At 38.6% G+C, this 14,529-nt stretch overlaps 1 protein-coding gene across 2 annotated transcripts in view; it reads right to left on the bottom strand.

Annotated features, from left to right (window-relative positions):
- ACACA (acetyl-CoA carboxylase alpha) overlaps positions 1–14,529 on the bottom strand; it is a gene marked incomplete at both ends in the record, with an annotated part of 343,744 nt that overhangs the window by 178,650 nt on the left and 150,565 nt on the right. For both annotated transcript variants that reach the window (XM_080712598.1, XM_080712599.1), the window contains 8 exons: positions 5,376–5,464; positions 7,318–7,418; positions 8,082–8,270; positions 9,108–9,254; positions 9,567–9,701; positions 12,052–12,202; positions 13,764–13,909; positions 14,339–14,420. In XM_080712598.1, the coding sequence (XP_080568724.1) occupies positions 5,376–5,464; positions 7,318–7,418; positions 8,082–8,270; positions 9,108–9,254; positions 9,567–9,701; positions 12,052–12,202; positions 13,764–13,909; positions 14,339–14,420 (1,040 nt within the window). The remainder of the gene's footprint in view (positions 1–5,375; positions 5,465–7,317; positions 7,419–8,081; positions 8,271–9,107; positions 9,255–9,566; positions 9,702–12,051; positions 12,203–13,763; positions 13,910–14,338; positions 14,421–14,529) is intronic.

Here is a 14,529-nt window from a genome sequence, read left to right as displayed (position 1 = left end):
AGTGTGTGACACTACCTGTGCATATTTAGGTTGTTTCCTGTACTTTTTGTTATTATGAACTGTCCTGACATGAATAATCCTATATATGTGTTCTACTACACATGTGTAAGAGTTTCTCTAGAGCATTATGTAAACGTAAAACTACTGGGTTAAAGAATATAAATGAAATTTCAACTTCATTAGATACTGACCAATTTTTTTCCAAAACGTCTGTACCAATTTGACCTTCCATTTACAGGAACAGTAAAAGATGATGTGACTTAAATTTTCACCATTCTCATTGTGGTTTTGGCTCATATTTCTCTAATTAGTAATGGGATTGAACATCTTTTTGTAATTATATGAACTACTTATACTTACTTTTATTCAAAATATCTTTTTCCTTTGCCTATTTTTCTATTACATTTCTTTTATTTACTGAATCATAGCAGTTCTATCAACATGATATTATATTTTTTTTTCTTTTTTTTTTAATTTATTTTTTATTGGTGCAATGTATTCATACATCATAGTGGTATAAAGAAAATACTTTTGTGGACATACATGCACATCTCGCCCAGTTAGCCCCTACCCGATCCCCACCCCATTCCCTCCCCATCCCTCCTTTCCACGCTTGGCTTACTGGTTGACATCTAGTATTATAGCAATTTATACAATATTAACATTGATAATCTCACATAACAGTTTCATTTGTCTGGTACCAAACTTTTGATGACTTAAAGATAACATTTCAATATTTCTTTTTGCTTTCTTTCTTACCAGAGAATATTTTTTCCTTTTTTTTTTTTTTAGGTGAAACTATCATACATTTATTTATTTATTTTTCAGAAAAAAATCTATCCTGATATGGAATATGGACTCTAGATACCCAAAACAGTCTCAAAGAAGAACAAAGCTAGAAGATGTATATTTTCTGATTTCAAACCATATAAAGCTACAATAATTGAAACAGTGTAGTACTGTTATAAAGGCAGATATATAAACCATTGGAGCTAATTAAAAGCCTAGAGATAAATTCTTCCATACATTGTCAAGTTATTTTTGACAAGGTTTCCATGAACTTTTGGTGGAGGAAATACTAGTCTTTTAACTAAATATTGTTGAAAAATAATAATAAATGAAAAAGAATAAAATTGGACCCTTACCTAACACATATACAAATATTAACTCAAAATAGATAAAAGACCTAACTATAAATCTTAATACTATAAGCTTTTAGAAGAAAATCTGGGTCATAAAACCTCACAACATTGAAACTGGAAGTGATTTCTTGGATATGATTTCAATGGCACAGGCAACAAAAGAGTAAATAAACTCCCTAAAAAATAAAAAAAAATATTGTATATCCAAAGACAATGTAAACAGAGTTAAAAGTTACTGATCCTCTTCCAAGAGTTCCTCCTATGACCCATTTCTCCCTAACTCTCACATATTAGGGAAACATGATATTATATATAATATATATTTTGTAAATATCTTCTCACAGTTTGTTTTCCATCTCTGATGCATTTTGATGAGCAGAACTGAACAGTTTTCTTTATAGTTTGTACATGCTGTGTATTATATGACAAAATTTTCACTATGTTAAGCTAATAAGGATATTCTAAAACTTTAATAGTTTGCCTCTTGGGTACATATTTTAAGTAAATATTTTAAGACTTTTATTCATTTGAAATTTATTTCTGTGTGTATGGTGTAAGGTAAGATTCCAATTACTATGACTTTTTTTCTTGCAGCACTTGGAATTGAACCCAGGGCCTCATGAATACTAGGCAAGTGTTCTATCACTAAGTGCTATCCCCAATCCTTTTTAGTTTATTTTGAGTCTCACTGAGTTATCCAAATTAGGCTTGAACTTGTGATCTTCAGCCTCCTCAGTACGTGGGATTACAGGTGTGTGCCACCACACCAGGCTTCTTTTTCCCTTTTTATTTTTAATTAAACAAATGATTAAATTATTGTCCTGGTATCATTTATTTAAAAAGTCTCTCCTGCCGGGCATGGTGGTGCACGCTTGTAATCCCCGCACTTGAGAGGTGGAAACAGGAGGATCGCACAGGTTCAAAGCCAGCCTTGATGGCTTAAGAGACCCTGTTTCCAAATAAAAATGTAAAAATAGGTCTGGGAGTGTAGCCCAGAGGTAGAAGGGTTTTCAGGAACCCAGTACCACCAAAAAATTAATAATAATATTAATAATAATAACAATAGTAATAAAATAATAATAATAAAATAAATAAATAAAAAGTCTCTCCTGCTAGGCATAATAGAGCATACCTGAAATCCCAGAACTTGGGAGGCTAAGAAAGGAGGACTATAGATTCAAGGCCAGCCTAAGAAACTTTGAGGAAACCTCAGCAACTTACAAAGAACTGAGGCAGGAGGATCGCACAGGTTCAAAGTCAGGCTGACTGAGCAAGGCTCTCGGCAACTTAGTGAGACCCTGTTTACAAACAGAATATAAAATAGGTCTAGGAGTACAGCCCGGAGGTACCACCAAAAATAAAAAAAGAACCTGTTTCAAAATAAAAAATATAAAGGAGCCAGGCATAGTGACACACACCTATAATCTCAATACTTGGGAGGCTTGAGACAGGATGATCACAGTTTCAAGAAAAGCCTCAGCAAGTAGTGAGCCTCTCATCAACCTAGCAAAACTGTTTCAACTAAAAATAAGGTAAGGTGTAGCCTGAAGGTAAAATTCCCTTGGGTTCAATCCCGAGTGAAACAAAAATAAACAAACAAATAAATAAAAATAAATAAATATGAAAAGGGCTGGTATAAGCAGAGATGGGTAAGTTCAATTAATCACCCAAGGGTTCAATCCCAAGAACTTAAAAAAAATCCCTAACCTTCCCTTGTGATCTGCCATGCCTGTTCTACCATAAATAAGCTTTTATTCATTTATGGTTCTGTTTCTGGGTTGTCATGTTCCACTGATCTATAAATCTGTAAACAAATATCGTATTTTTTACTTAATATGGTTTTATATTGAGCTTTTCTTCTTTTGGCCGTACTGAGGTTGAACCCAGGGCTTTGAATATATTAAACAAACACTTTACCTCTGAGCTACATCCTAACACCCCCCCACACACCTTTCCTTTTTTTTTTTATACTAGGAATTACACCAAGGGGCATTGTTTTTATTTTAAAATAAGATCTTGATAAATTGCCACACACTGGCCTTGAACCTGGAAGTCTACCTATCTCAGGGTGCCAAGTACTGGTATTATAGACATGTAACATTACACCCAGCTTGTCTATTTTTAAGGGGAAAAAGTGTTTTCAGCATTTTACCTTTTTTTTTTTTTTTTTTTTTTTTTTGGTGGTACTGGGGTTCCTGGAAGCCCTTCTACTTCCTGGCTACACTCCCAGACCTTTTTTATATTTTTATTTGGAAACAGGGTCTCCTAAGCCAGCGCGCGCGGCTGGCTTCGAACCTGCGCGATCCTCCTGTCTCTGCCTCCCAAGCGCGGGGATTACAAGTGTGCGCCACCACGCCCGGCTGAGCATTTTACCATTATGTATGAATCACCCTGTAAATTTTTGGTGGGTCCCCTTTACAATATTAAAAAATTCCATTTTGCCAAGCATGGTGGCGCATGCTTTTGGAGCCTGAGACAAGAGGCCTGCAGTTCACAGACAGCCTCAGCTACTTAGTGAGGCCCTTTGCAAATCAGTGAGACTCTATCTCAAACTAAAAATAAAAAATAGGGCGGGGGGTATAGCTCAGAGGTAGAATGCCTTTGGGTTCCATCCCCAGTACTACACACACAAAATAAGTTCCATTTCATTCCTAGTTCTAAGAGTTTCTCATGAATGAATGAATGAATGAATGTTAAACCTTATCAAATAGCTGGGTATGGTGGTATACACTTGTAATGCCAGTACTTGGGAGGCTAAAACAGGAGGATCGCAGGTTCATGGTCAGTATCAGCTACTTAGTGAGGCCCTTTGCAACTTGGTAAGACCCTGTTTCAAAATTAAGAATAAGCTGAGTGTGGTGGTGCATGCTTCTAATCCCAGGACTTGGGAAGCTGAGACAGGAGGATCTAGGTTCATGGCCAGCCTCAGCTACTTAGTAAAGCCCTTTGCAACTTAGTGAGACCCTGTTTCAAAATGAAGAATTAAAAATAAAACAAAAAACGGGGCTGAGGGTGTAATTCGGAGGTAGAATGCCCTTAGGTTCAATCCCCAGCACCACCAAAAACAAAACAAATTGATAATAAAAAATAGGCCAGGAATGATGGTAAACACCTGTAATCCCAGTACTTAGGAGGCTTAGATAGGAGGATCGTGGTTGGAAGACAGCCTCAGCTACTTAGTGAGGCCCTATGCAACTTAGTGAAACCCTGTTTCAAAACAAAGAATAAAAAATAGGGTTGGGGGTATAGCTTGAAGGTAGAATGTCCCTGGGTTTTATCCCTAACTCCGAAATTAAAAAAAAAAAAAAAAAGAATAAAAAATAGGGTTGAGGGTGTAGCTCAGAGGTAGAATGTCCCTGGGATCAACCCCCAGTTCTAGGCAGGGGGATTCATTAAATGCAAATGTTTTTCTCTCCATATCTTGAGATGATGACCATGTTTCTCATTTCTTTCCATTTTTATTATGTTAAAACTACATAAATTGATTGTCCTAAAATTAATCAACCTACCATTAGTGTAATAAAACCAATTTGATTGTGATATATTATTTTATACATTGCTGGATTCTGTTTGTTAATATCTACTTGCAGAATTTTGCTGGTTATGAGTAACAACAGAGCCATTCTTATAAAAGAAAATTTTAGTTAATATTTCAAGTTCTATGGCATTTCACTGCCATCTTGTGGCAAGAAGCAATATCAGCAGTACAGAGCTTTAAAATCTTAGCCAAGGTATTTCATGCTTAAAAACTACGTATCATTTAGTGAAGCTCTTCAGAGAAAGCCAGGGATAAATTCCACATAAGTGATACCAAAAAATAGTAGAAAATCAAAGCCCTTCGCATTTGTCTGTGGTGATTAGCTACTGAGAGGCAAGTTCTTCAGATAAGGAATTTCAATTTCAGCCTGGTCATGACTCAACCAACTCTCACTATACAAGGTCAAGAAGATATCAAAAGATAATGCTAATCTCTACTAGAAAAATAATCTCAGTCCTTTCTCAGAAGCACACTGGATTCACAATTTCATCAAGGTACGTGCTGTTGTTCTTTCTTTGGTGTTAGTGGGATTTGGAGGTTTTGTTTTTAAAGGAGTGGTAAAAGGAGAAACAGCTTATTAATGGGAAGTGTTAACAGGATAAACTGGCTTAGCTCTTATATAGCTCCGTAAGGATAGCTGGGTTTGGTGATCAGAATCAGAAATGTTCTTAGAGAGTCCTCAGGAGGAAGCTTACCATTTTGAAACTGTGTCTCCACTCGCAGGTACTGCCGGAGCAGATCCATCACTACTGCCTTCATATGGCCTCGGATGCCACTTCGGTACCTGGGCAGATAGAAAAATTCTCCACTTGAAAACCTGACAGGCCAACACTATTAAATAATAAACATAGGCCAGGCGTGGTGGCCGTGCATGTAATCTCAGTACTTGGGAGGCTCACATATTTGAGACAAGACTCAGTAACTTATCAAGACACTCAGTAACCTAGAAAGACCCTATTTTAAAACAAAAAAAATAAAAAGGGGTGGTAGTGTAGCTCAGAGGTAGAATACTCCTGGGGTTAATCCCAGTATCATACATACACAAACACACACACACGCACACAGGACAATAAAAATATAATAAACCTATAGGACAAAAATACTTTCTACTGAACTGTTTTCCTTCTTATCAATACAGGGCAGTACAAGAGCCAGCCTGGAATCGACTAACCAGATTAAATTAAATTTCAACCCTAAAATTAGTCTCACTAATGCCGGGAATGGTGACACACACATGTAATCCCAGTACTTGGCAGGCTGAGACAGGAGGATCACATCAGCTACTTAATGAGGCTCTCAGCAACTTCGTGATACTCTGTTTCAGGAACTTAGTGATACCCTGTTTCCAAATAAAATATAAAATAGGTCTGGGAATGTAGCCCGAGGTAGAAAGCCCCTGGGTTTCATTCTCAGTACCAAACACACACACAAAAAATAATCACTCTCATTAAAGATGAAAACAAAATTTAGCCAGGTGTGGTGCCGCACGCTTGTAATACCCACACTTGGGAGGTGGAGACAGGAGGATCGTGCAGGTTCGACGCCAGCCGTGCTGGCTTAAGAAACCCTGTTTACAAATATAAAAAATATAAAATAGGTCTGGGAGTGTAGCCCAGAGGTAGAAGGGCTTCCAGGAACCCCAGTACCACCAAAATAAATGAATAAATAAATAACAAAATTTAAAAAACTTCATAACCTTCCTAATGACATCCTGAATCAGTTCTTACAGCTGAGTAGAAATGACTACCATACTCTTCAACTGGCCAAGGAATTTCTGAAAAATTTGAAAGTATCTTAAACTTGAAAATGCCCTATGAAAGCAGGGTGTGGTTGTACACACTTGTAATCCCAGTACCTGGGAGGCTGAGACAGGAGAAATGCAGGTTCATGGACAGCCAAAGCTACTTAGTCAGGCCCTCTGCAACTTAGTGAGACTCTTTCGAAATAAAGAATAAAAAATAAGGCAGGGCGTAAAGCTCAGAGGTTTCAATATGCCCCTGGTTTTGCCGGGCGTGGTGAGAATCTGTTTCAAAATAAAAAATAAAGCCGTGCATGGTGGTGCATACTTGTAATCCCCGTGCTTGGGAGGCGGAGACAGGAGGATCGCTCAGGTTCGAAGCCAGCCATGCTGGCTTAAGAGACCCTGTTTCCAAATAAAAATATAAAATAGGTCTTGGAGTGTGACCTGGAGGTAGAAGGGCTTCCAGAAACCCCAGTACCCAAAACAAACAAACAAAAACAAACAAACAACAACAAAAGAAAAACCAATATGCCCCTGGTTTCAATTCCTAGTACCACAAAAAAAAGAAAGAAAACTTTTAATCTATAAATTAAGTACAATAAATGTCATACGGGGCCCTGTGGCCAAAAAAAAAATTTGAATCTTTTCAAAATTGCAAAGGAAAAAAGATAACTGAATATCTGTGCTTTAAGAACTGACAGAATATTAAGAAATCAAGAGAAATACTGACTTAAGAATTACGTCACAATGTAAAGATATTTAGAAGACATAAAGTACTTCTGAAATATAAAGTTTCTACTTTCTCAAAATAAGAACTAAGGACAATTTCTTTGTGACCACTAAAAAGAAAGGTATGGGGTAGACTGGTCTGGGAATCTGGAATTACATGTAATTACCTCTGTACCAGCTGGACAATGCTCTGAGTGTTCATGAAGAAGACTTCCCGTTCAGATTTTCGGTTCAATGTAGCTGCATGACTATCTAGGATATTGGCAATCTAAGGCATAAGAAAGGAGAAGGGAATGAAGCCCAACCTAACAAAGGGACCAAATCCTTAGCCTCTAGAGCACCCTCATTAGGACTCTTCTTAGGTACAACATGGTAATTTCTCATTTTGACATGCTGGCAGCATTTGGAAGTTAAGAGCATACTTTAGGGGCTTAAGGTAAGCAAGCAACTTTTGTTTCTTTACACTCTTTCCCAGATAGACTAGTCACTACATCACAAAAACTACCATCTATCCAGAGGCTCTGACAGGAAAGATCTGTTTAAGGTCAGGATCCAAACTTGACTCCACACTTGCTCAGCTGTATTCCCTACATAAATCTGCCTTGTAGGCAAAGGATAAAGATGCTGCTGGTAATGACTACCAATGCTCCGCATCTTAAATTTATGGACATAGCTCTAGTTAGGGAATACCCCTAACAGCAAGGCTTTGTGGAGTACATGGCCAAAACATGTTTTCCTCATAACCACATTTCACAATCAGTGCTTTCACTATTGGGCTCATATTCTGAGGCAGTTTTGTGAAGAGTATAATGCTGAAAACTGAAATTACAACATCCAAATGATTAAGGAGGATCCAAACAGAACGGAATTCTACCACATAAATTCTAGCAGCGGCCAGTAGAAAACAATGATAGTGGTATCCCATAAATACCTGCTGGCTAGGAAACTGACAGAGGACTGATGTGATGTTGCTAGCATACTGAGCCATTTCCTTCTTGATAGACTTCTCCACATTGAGGGGGATACGACCAGAGACACTCGTCATGATATCTTGCAATTCTAGGAGAGGCAGGGAAGGATCTCTGAGGGTCTTCATCAACCGTTCTACCCAGCCTTTCACCTAAGAACACAGAAATAACAAATGAAGATTAAAAGTAAACACAGTCCATCCCCACTTTATAGCTGGGCGAGGTGGCACACATGCTTGTAATCCCATCATTCGGGAGGCTGAGACAGGAGGATCATGGTTCACAGACACCCTCAGCTACTTAGTGAGGCCCTCCACAACTTAGTGAGACCCTATTTCATAATAAAGAATAAAATAAAAAAAAATAGGGCAGGGAGTGTAGCTCGGAAGTAGAATGGCCCTGGGTTCCATCTTCAGACCCGCAAAAAAAAAAAAATTATAAACTAAGATATATAAATTCACAGTCATATAGGCCTTACTTAGGACATAAAGCATCAAACATTATAGAATACAAAGCAGTGTAAGAAGCAAATGTTGCCCCATCCCTCATTTAAAAAAGAGTAATACCAACTAAACTTTATCAGTCCATGATAAAGATAAGCAAGAATTTAATGGCTTCAAATCCCACGACTAAGGTGGAAAGAGTTCCAACTGCCTTTATCTACCTCTAAAAGATTCTCATGAGACTTTGTTGTTGTTGTTTTTGTTGTACTGAGGATGAAACCCAGGGGCATTTCTACCTCTGAGCTCTACCCCAGCTACACCCTATTTTTTATTCTTTATTTTGAAACAGGGTCTCACTGAGTTACAGAGGGCCTCATTAAGTAGCTGAGGCTGGCTACAAACCCAGATCTTCCTTGTCTCAGCCTTCCAAATGCTTGGATTACAAGTGTGCACCACCACACCCGCGTTCTCATGATGAGACTTTAAACTATGGTGGTGTAAGGTCCCCCCACTGTACATCCCTTCCCCAAGAGAGATGATACATACCCTGCTGCTAAAGAACGGATCTGGAAGGCAGTATCCATTCATTACGTTGACCAGATTATCCAAGACATAGTGGAACACTCGATGGAGCTTCTCGCCTCTGAGTGCTGTGCTCTGGATCTGTGGCAGACTACCAGTGTGAAGTTCAGCCTGTCAACCCCAATGAGAGATCATCATTCTTTACCTTCTATTCAAGGCACAAACATTCAACTGGAACTCAGTTATCACTCAAAATCAAGAAATCCCTTCACCAATCCAGGTACCAGGAGAGAAGTCAGTAGAAAAAACATCATGAGAAAATTATAGAATCTTATTAAATGAACTCTTACAAACTAATTCTACAGTACTATAGAGACACACATATAACCTTAAGAAAACACTGGCAAACCAAGCTCTTGCCCCTCCAAAAGACCATATTCTTCAGCTCCTGGACAGCAATATTCAGAAAACCTTCCTCCTCACCTGCTGAACTTTGCTGGGATTGTCTAACTGCATTTTGGCTATTACACAGCCAGGGTCCAGAGCAGCTCCAGGTCGCTTGACATAATGGATGCAGCCAGATTCTGCAGCTGTTAAGGTCATCACCATCTTCATCACCTGTAGTGAAAAATATGTAAGTTATAGTCTGAGTTCTCTTCATACAAATGAATGTTTTAAAGACATTTTTCCTTTACTAAGTTGAAATTCACTTAATTCAAGAAAAATGGGAATTTATCAAAATCTATAGACTGCCAAGACAATTGGAAAATTTCTCAAGACTTAGTTTTGAGTATTAATAACCATCTGACATTCTCTCTGCTACTAACGTGTGTGTGTGTGTGTGTGTGTGTGTGTGTGTGTGTGTGTGTGTGTTAGAGAACAAATTAAACCCAGGGACACTTTACCACTGAGGTATTGCCCTATCCCTTTGCTTTTTTTATTGTGAGACATGGCTAAATTGCTAAGGCTGGCCTTGATTGGTTCTAACTTTTATTTTGGGGGCATTTGTTTGTGTGGTACTAGGGTTTGAAATCAGGGACATTCTACCTCTAAGATAAATCCCCAGCCCTATTTTATTTATTTTTTGTTGAAACAGGGTCTCATTCAGTTGTAGAAGGCCTCACTACATTTTTGAGGCTGACTGCAAACCTATGATCCTCCTGTCTCAACTTCCAAAGTACTGGGATGGATTACAAGTGTACAACCCCATGTTCAGCTTGATTCTAAATTTTTTTTTCTTCAGTACTGGGGATGGAACCCCAGGGGTATTCTACCACCAAGCTATACCCCCAGCCCTATTTTTTATTCTTTATTTTGAAACAGGTCTCACTGGGTTGCAAATGGCCTCACTTGGTAGCTGAGGCTATCTGCAAACCAGGATTCTCCTGTCTCAGCCTCCCAAATGCTGGGATTACAAGTGTACTCCGCCACATCCGGCTTGATTTTTTTTTTTTTTTTTTTTTTTTTTTTTTTTTTTTTTGGTGGTGGTACTGGGAATGGAATCCTTCTACCTCCGGGCTACACTCACAGACCTATTTTATATTTTTATTTGGAAACAGGGTATCTTAAACCAGCAAGGCTGGCTTCGAACCTGTGCAATCCTCCTGTCTCTGCCTCCCAAGCACGGGGATTACACGCGTGCACCACCACGTCCTGCTCATCTGGCTTGATTCTAACTTTTTTTTTCTTTTTTTTGGTGGTACTGGGGGTTCCTGGAAGCCCTTCTACCTCCGGGATACACTCCCAGACCTATTTTTTATATTTTTTAATTTGGAAACAGGGTATCTTAAACCAGCAAGGCTGGCTCCAACTTGATCCTCCTGTCTCCACCTCCCAAGCGCGGGGATTACAAGCGTGCACCACCACACCCGGCTTGATTCTAACTTTTAAATCTACGTTACTAGTTAGTAATTTTACTGTATTGTACTTAGAAGTGAGAAAAAACTTGGCTTCCTTATACCAGTGAATCTGGGTGCCAACTCTTAGTCTTTCTACTTAAGATATCAAGGAGACCAAAACCTAAGGGTGGTTTTTCTCTTCCTCCTTACCAACTCCAGCTGAGTACATCTTCTAAAACTCAAAAATCTTCTCCTGCCATGTCTTCATTTTAGGCCCTTCTCATTTCTAGCCTAGATTACTTCAAAAATCTAAGAAATTTCCCTACCTAATGCATCCCTCCAATGAGGTTTCCCCCATAAAATCATTCTAGACTCCAAATCTCATGCCAGTTTTTTAATTAACTATTCTTCGATGACTCCCTATTTCCTTTTGGATTGTTCAAACTCACTAATCTGGCATGTAAGATCCTTCACGACTTCATACTCAAGACCTCATACTACTTCTTTAGCATCTTTGCTCACCACATCTCATTAAACCATAGTCTGTTCTCAAGCAGTACGAATATATAATTACAGTCCCTAAATACACTACACTCACTTGCTTCTGTGCCTTTATACATGGTATTCCTTCAACTTTAAACATTCTTATCTGCCCTTCTTTACCTTATCTACTATCTGTGTTTCAAAACTACATCAAATGTTCTTTCTTTTAGGACGTTCTCCCTTTCTGATCACCACACCTCGATTTGGGTTAGGTGCCCCTCTGCCCTCCATACTCAGCTCTTTGCAAATTCACTTTTCATTACTTGACTATGTTGTGCCCCAACTTCATCTGCTGTATTTTCTCTGTATATCCAGCAGTTAACACAACACCTAAGAGTCATTAAATGCTATTTGTAGTTATCTATTTTTAGAACTGGGGTTTCTTCACCCATAAAAAAAAGTAAACAAAAAACCCCAGGAAGCTTTTGTTTTAAAAATCTTAAGGTTCACAATCTCAATTAAACCAACTAATGTTCTTTCTTTTCTATTTCTATTCCTTTCTGTTATTTTTCAGTCCTAGTCTATTCCAGCTAACCTCTCCTCCTACCTTCCCTCCCAAGACCCCACAATCTGTTCACCACCCTGACCTCAATCTCAGCATAGCATTGGCCCGCAAACACGTGGCCTCCGTCCTCCACAATGTACTGGATTAACTTCCCAGCAGAAGGTGAGCGCATCACCGATGGGTCATTTTCCTTCTCAAACACACAGGTTTTATTGCCAATCGTGATGCGATATCTAGGAGATAAATGGGAGCATGTAAGGCATGAAAGCACCTCAGGATAAAAAGGGGAATGGCAAAAAATGTCAACGTCAAAAACCTAAACACATTATTCTACACATAAACACAAACAGAGAACAGTCGCTTCTTTGTAATATCTAATAACAATTTCTCTCAGTAAGGGTCAGATAGAAAATCCTGGTATTCTCAGAAAATTGAATAGTATGTGAGCAATAAAAAGAATAGCACCTCTATAAAAACAAACATATAATGATGTAATAATGATAATGTCTTGAACCTATCATAGGCAAAATCTAAAGCACACTAGGCGTGTTAATTCTTTCAATTTTCACAACACCAAGGCAGGTGTTGAACAGTCTTACAACATATATTACAGAAATATATAAATAAATAAAGCCAGGCATGGTGGTGCACACTGGTAATCCAAGGACTTGGAAAGCTGAGAGAGGATCATCACAGGTTCAAGGACAGCCTCAGCAACTTAGCAAGACTCTCAGCAACCCTAGCAAGACCCTGTTACAAAATTAAAAAATAAAAAGGAATGGGGGTGTAGCTCAGTGACACAATGTCCCTGGGTCCAATCCCCAGGACCACCAAAAAAAAAAAAAAGGGATACAGGTAGTTTTTAAAAATAGTTTTGTGAATATATTTAAAGGAAAAATTCAGTATGCACATATTTAACTTGTGTGTGCATTATCTAATTATATTTATACAAAAATAGACAAAAAACTATTAACAATAGCTGCTTAAAAAGAAGGGAATTGAGCTGGGTGTGGTGGTGCATGCCTATAATCCCAGTACTTGGAAAGCTGAGATAGGAGGATCACAAGTTTGAAAGATAGCCTTAGCAATGTAGCAAGACTCTCAGCAATCTAATGAAGACCGTGTTTCAAAATAAAAAATAGTTTGGGGATTTAGATAAGAGGTAGAATGCTCTAGGTTCAATCCCTAGGACAACAAACAAAAAAGGAGATAATGACTTCTTTTTCATTGTACACCAATACTGAAGTGGTAGGGAGGCATGTTTTCTTTTTACATCATAAAAGACGAGGTCTCACTATGTTGCCCAGGCTGGCCCTGAACTACTGGGCTCAAGCAATCCTCATGCCTCCGCCTTCCAATTAGCTGGGACTACAGGCATGTGCCACTGCACCTGCCTTGAGAAATATTTTTTGGTTTTTTTTTTGTGTGTGTGTGTGTGTGTGTGGTACTGGGAGTGGAACCCAGAGGCTTTCTACCTCTGGGCTATACTCCCAAACCTACTTTGTACTTTATTTGGAAACAGGGTCTCACTAAGTTGCTGAGAGCCTCACTCAGTAGCTAAGGCTGGCTTTGAACCTGTGCAATCTTCCTGTCTCAGCCTCCCAAGTGCGGGGATTACAAGCGTGCGCCTCCATGCCCGGCTCAAGAAATGTTTTTACTTGTAAATACTTTGGCATTATTGAAATTTCTGTTAAATGTATGTATTTTTTTCTTAATTAGAAATGATACCTCAAAAGGCTTGGAAAAAAATCCAAAATCTAGAGACTAGCACATGGATCCTAAGTAACTACTCACCTGTCTACTTCCTCCTTCATGTATGTGGTATAACTACTGCCATCATAGGACAAAAGCAATCCCCCATCACTCAGCCGGTGCACATCTACTTCTACACACGAGCCATTCATAATCACCACATAGGAGTTGGGAGACTGTCGAGTAACCTGTAGTGAAAAAGAACCAGAAGGAACAATTCAGTGCATCCCTTCTAGATAGAGCCCCAGACAAAATTTCAACATTTCAAAGACACAGGTGAGAAAGGTCTATAAAGAATAAGGAAATTAATGGCATTGGTGCTGTTTGTACCCAGGTTATGGGCATGGCACAGTCTCATTACAAGCACATAAGGCTCTTTGGTTCTCTCTGCTCTGGCTATTTCTTCTCTCTGCAGCTACCTTGGCTATAATGTAAAGTTGAGAAGCAAAAGATTTTCATACAATCATCAAATACTGCTTTAGGCTTCTAACGCGAGTAATAACTAATTTCATCCACACCTCCCTCCAAATCAGTGGAAGGAACTGAACTTTTCCCTGTCTCTTAACCTAAAGAAAACAAAGAGAAATAAAAAATCAGGTTCAGTGAAGATCACGTACCTTAAGTACATACTTGACTCCTTCATAGATAAGTTCAACATCCACTGTGTTTAGAAGTGTATGAGCAGGAAGGACTTGACCCCTGAAAGAATGACAAGGTAAGAGACACTTGTAAAAATTTAAATTTATATGGAATCTGGAAGATTACTAATTGTAGTATTTCCTGGATTAGCATAAGAAAAGAAATAACC

Source organism: Muscardinus avellanarius (genome assembly GCF_963383645.1).
Source record: "Muscardinus avellanarius genome assembly, chromosome: 16".
Taxonomy (NCBI): Eukaryota; Metazoa; Chordata; class Mammalia; order Rodentia; family Gliridae; genus Muscardinus; species Muscardinus avellanarius.
The sequence above is the reverse complement of the archived record's forward strand: the minus strand, read 5'-3'. Positions and strand labels throughout refer to the sequence as shown.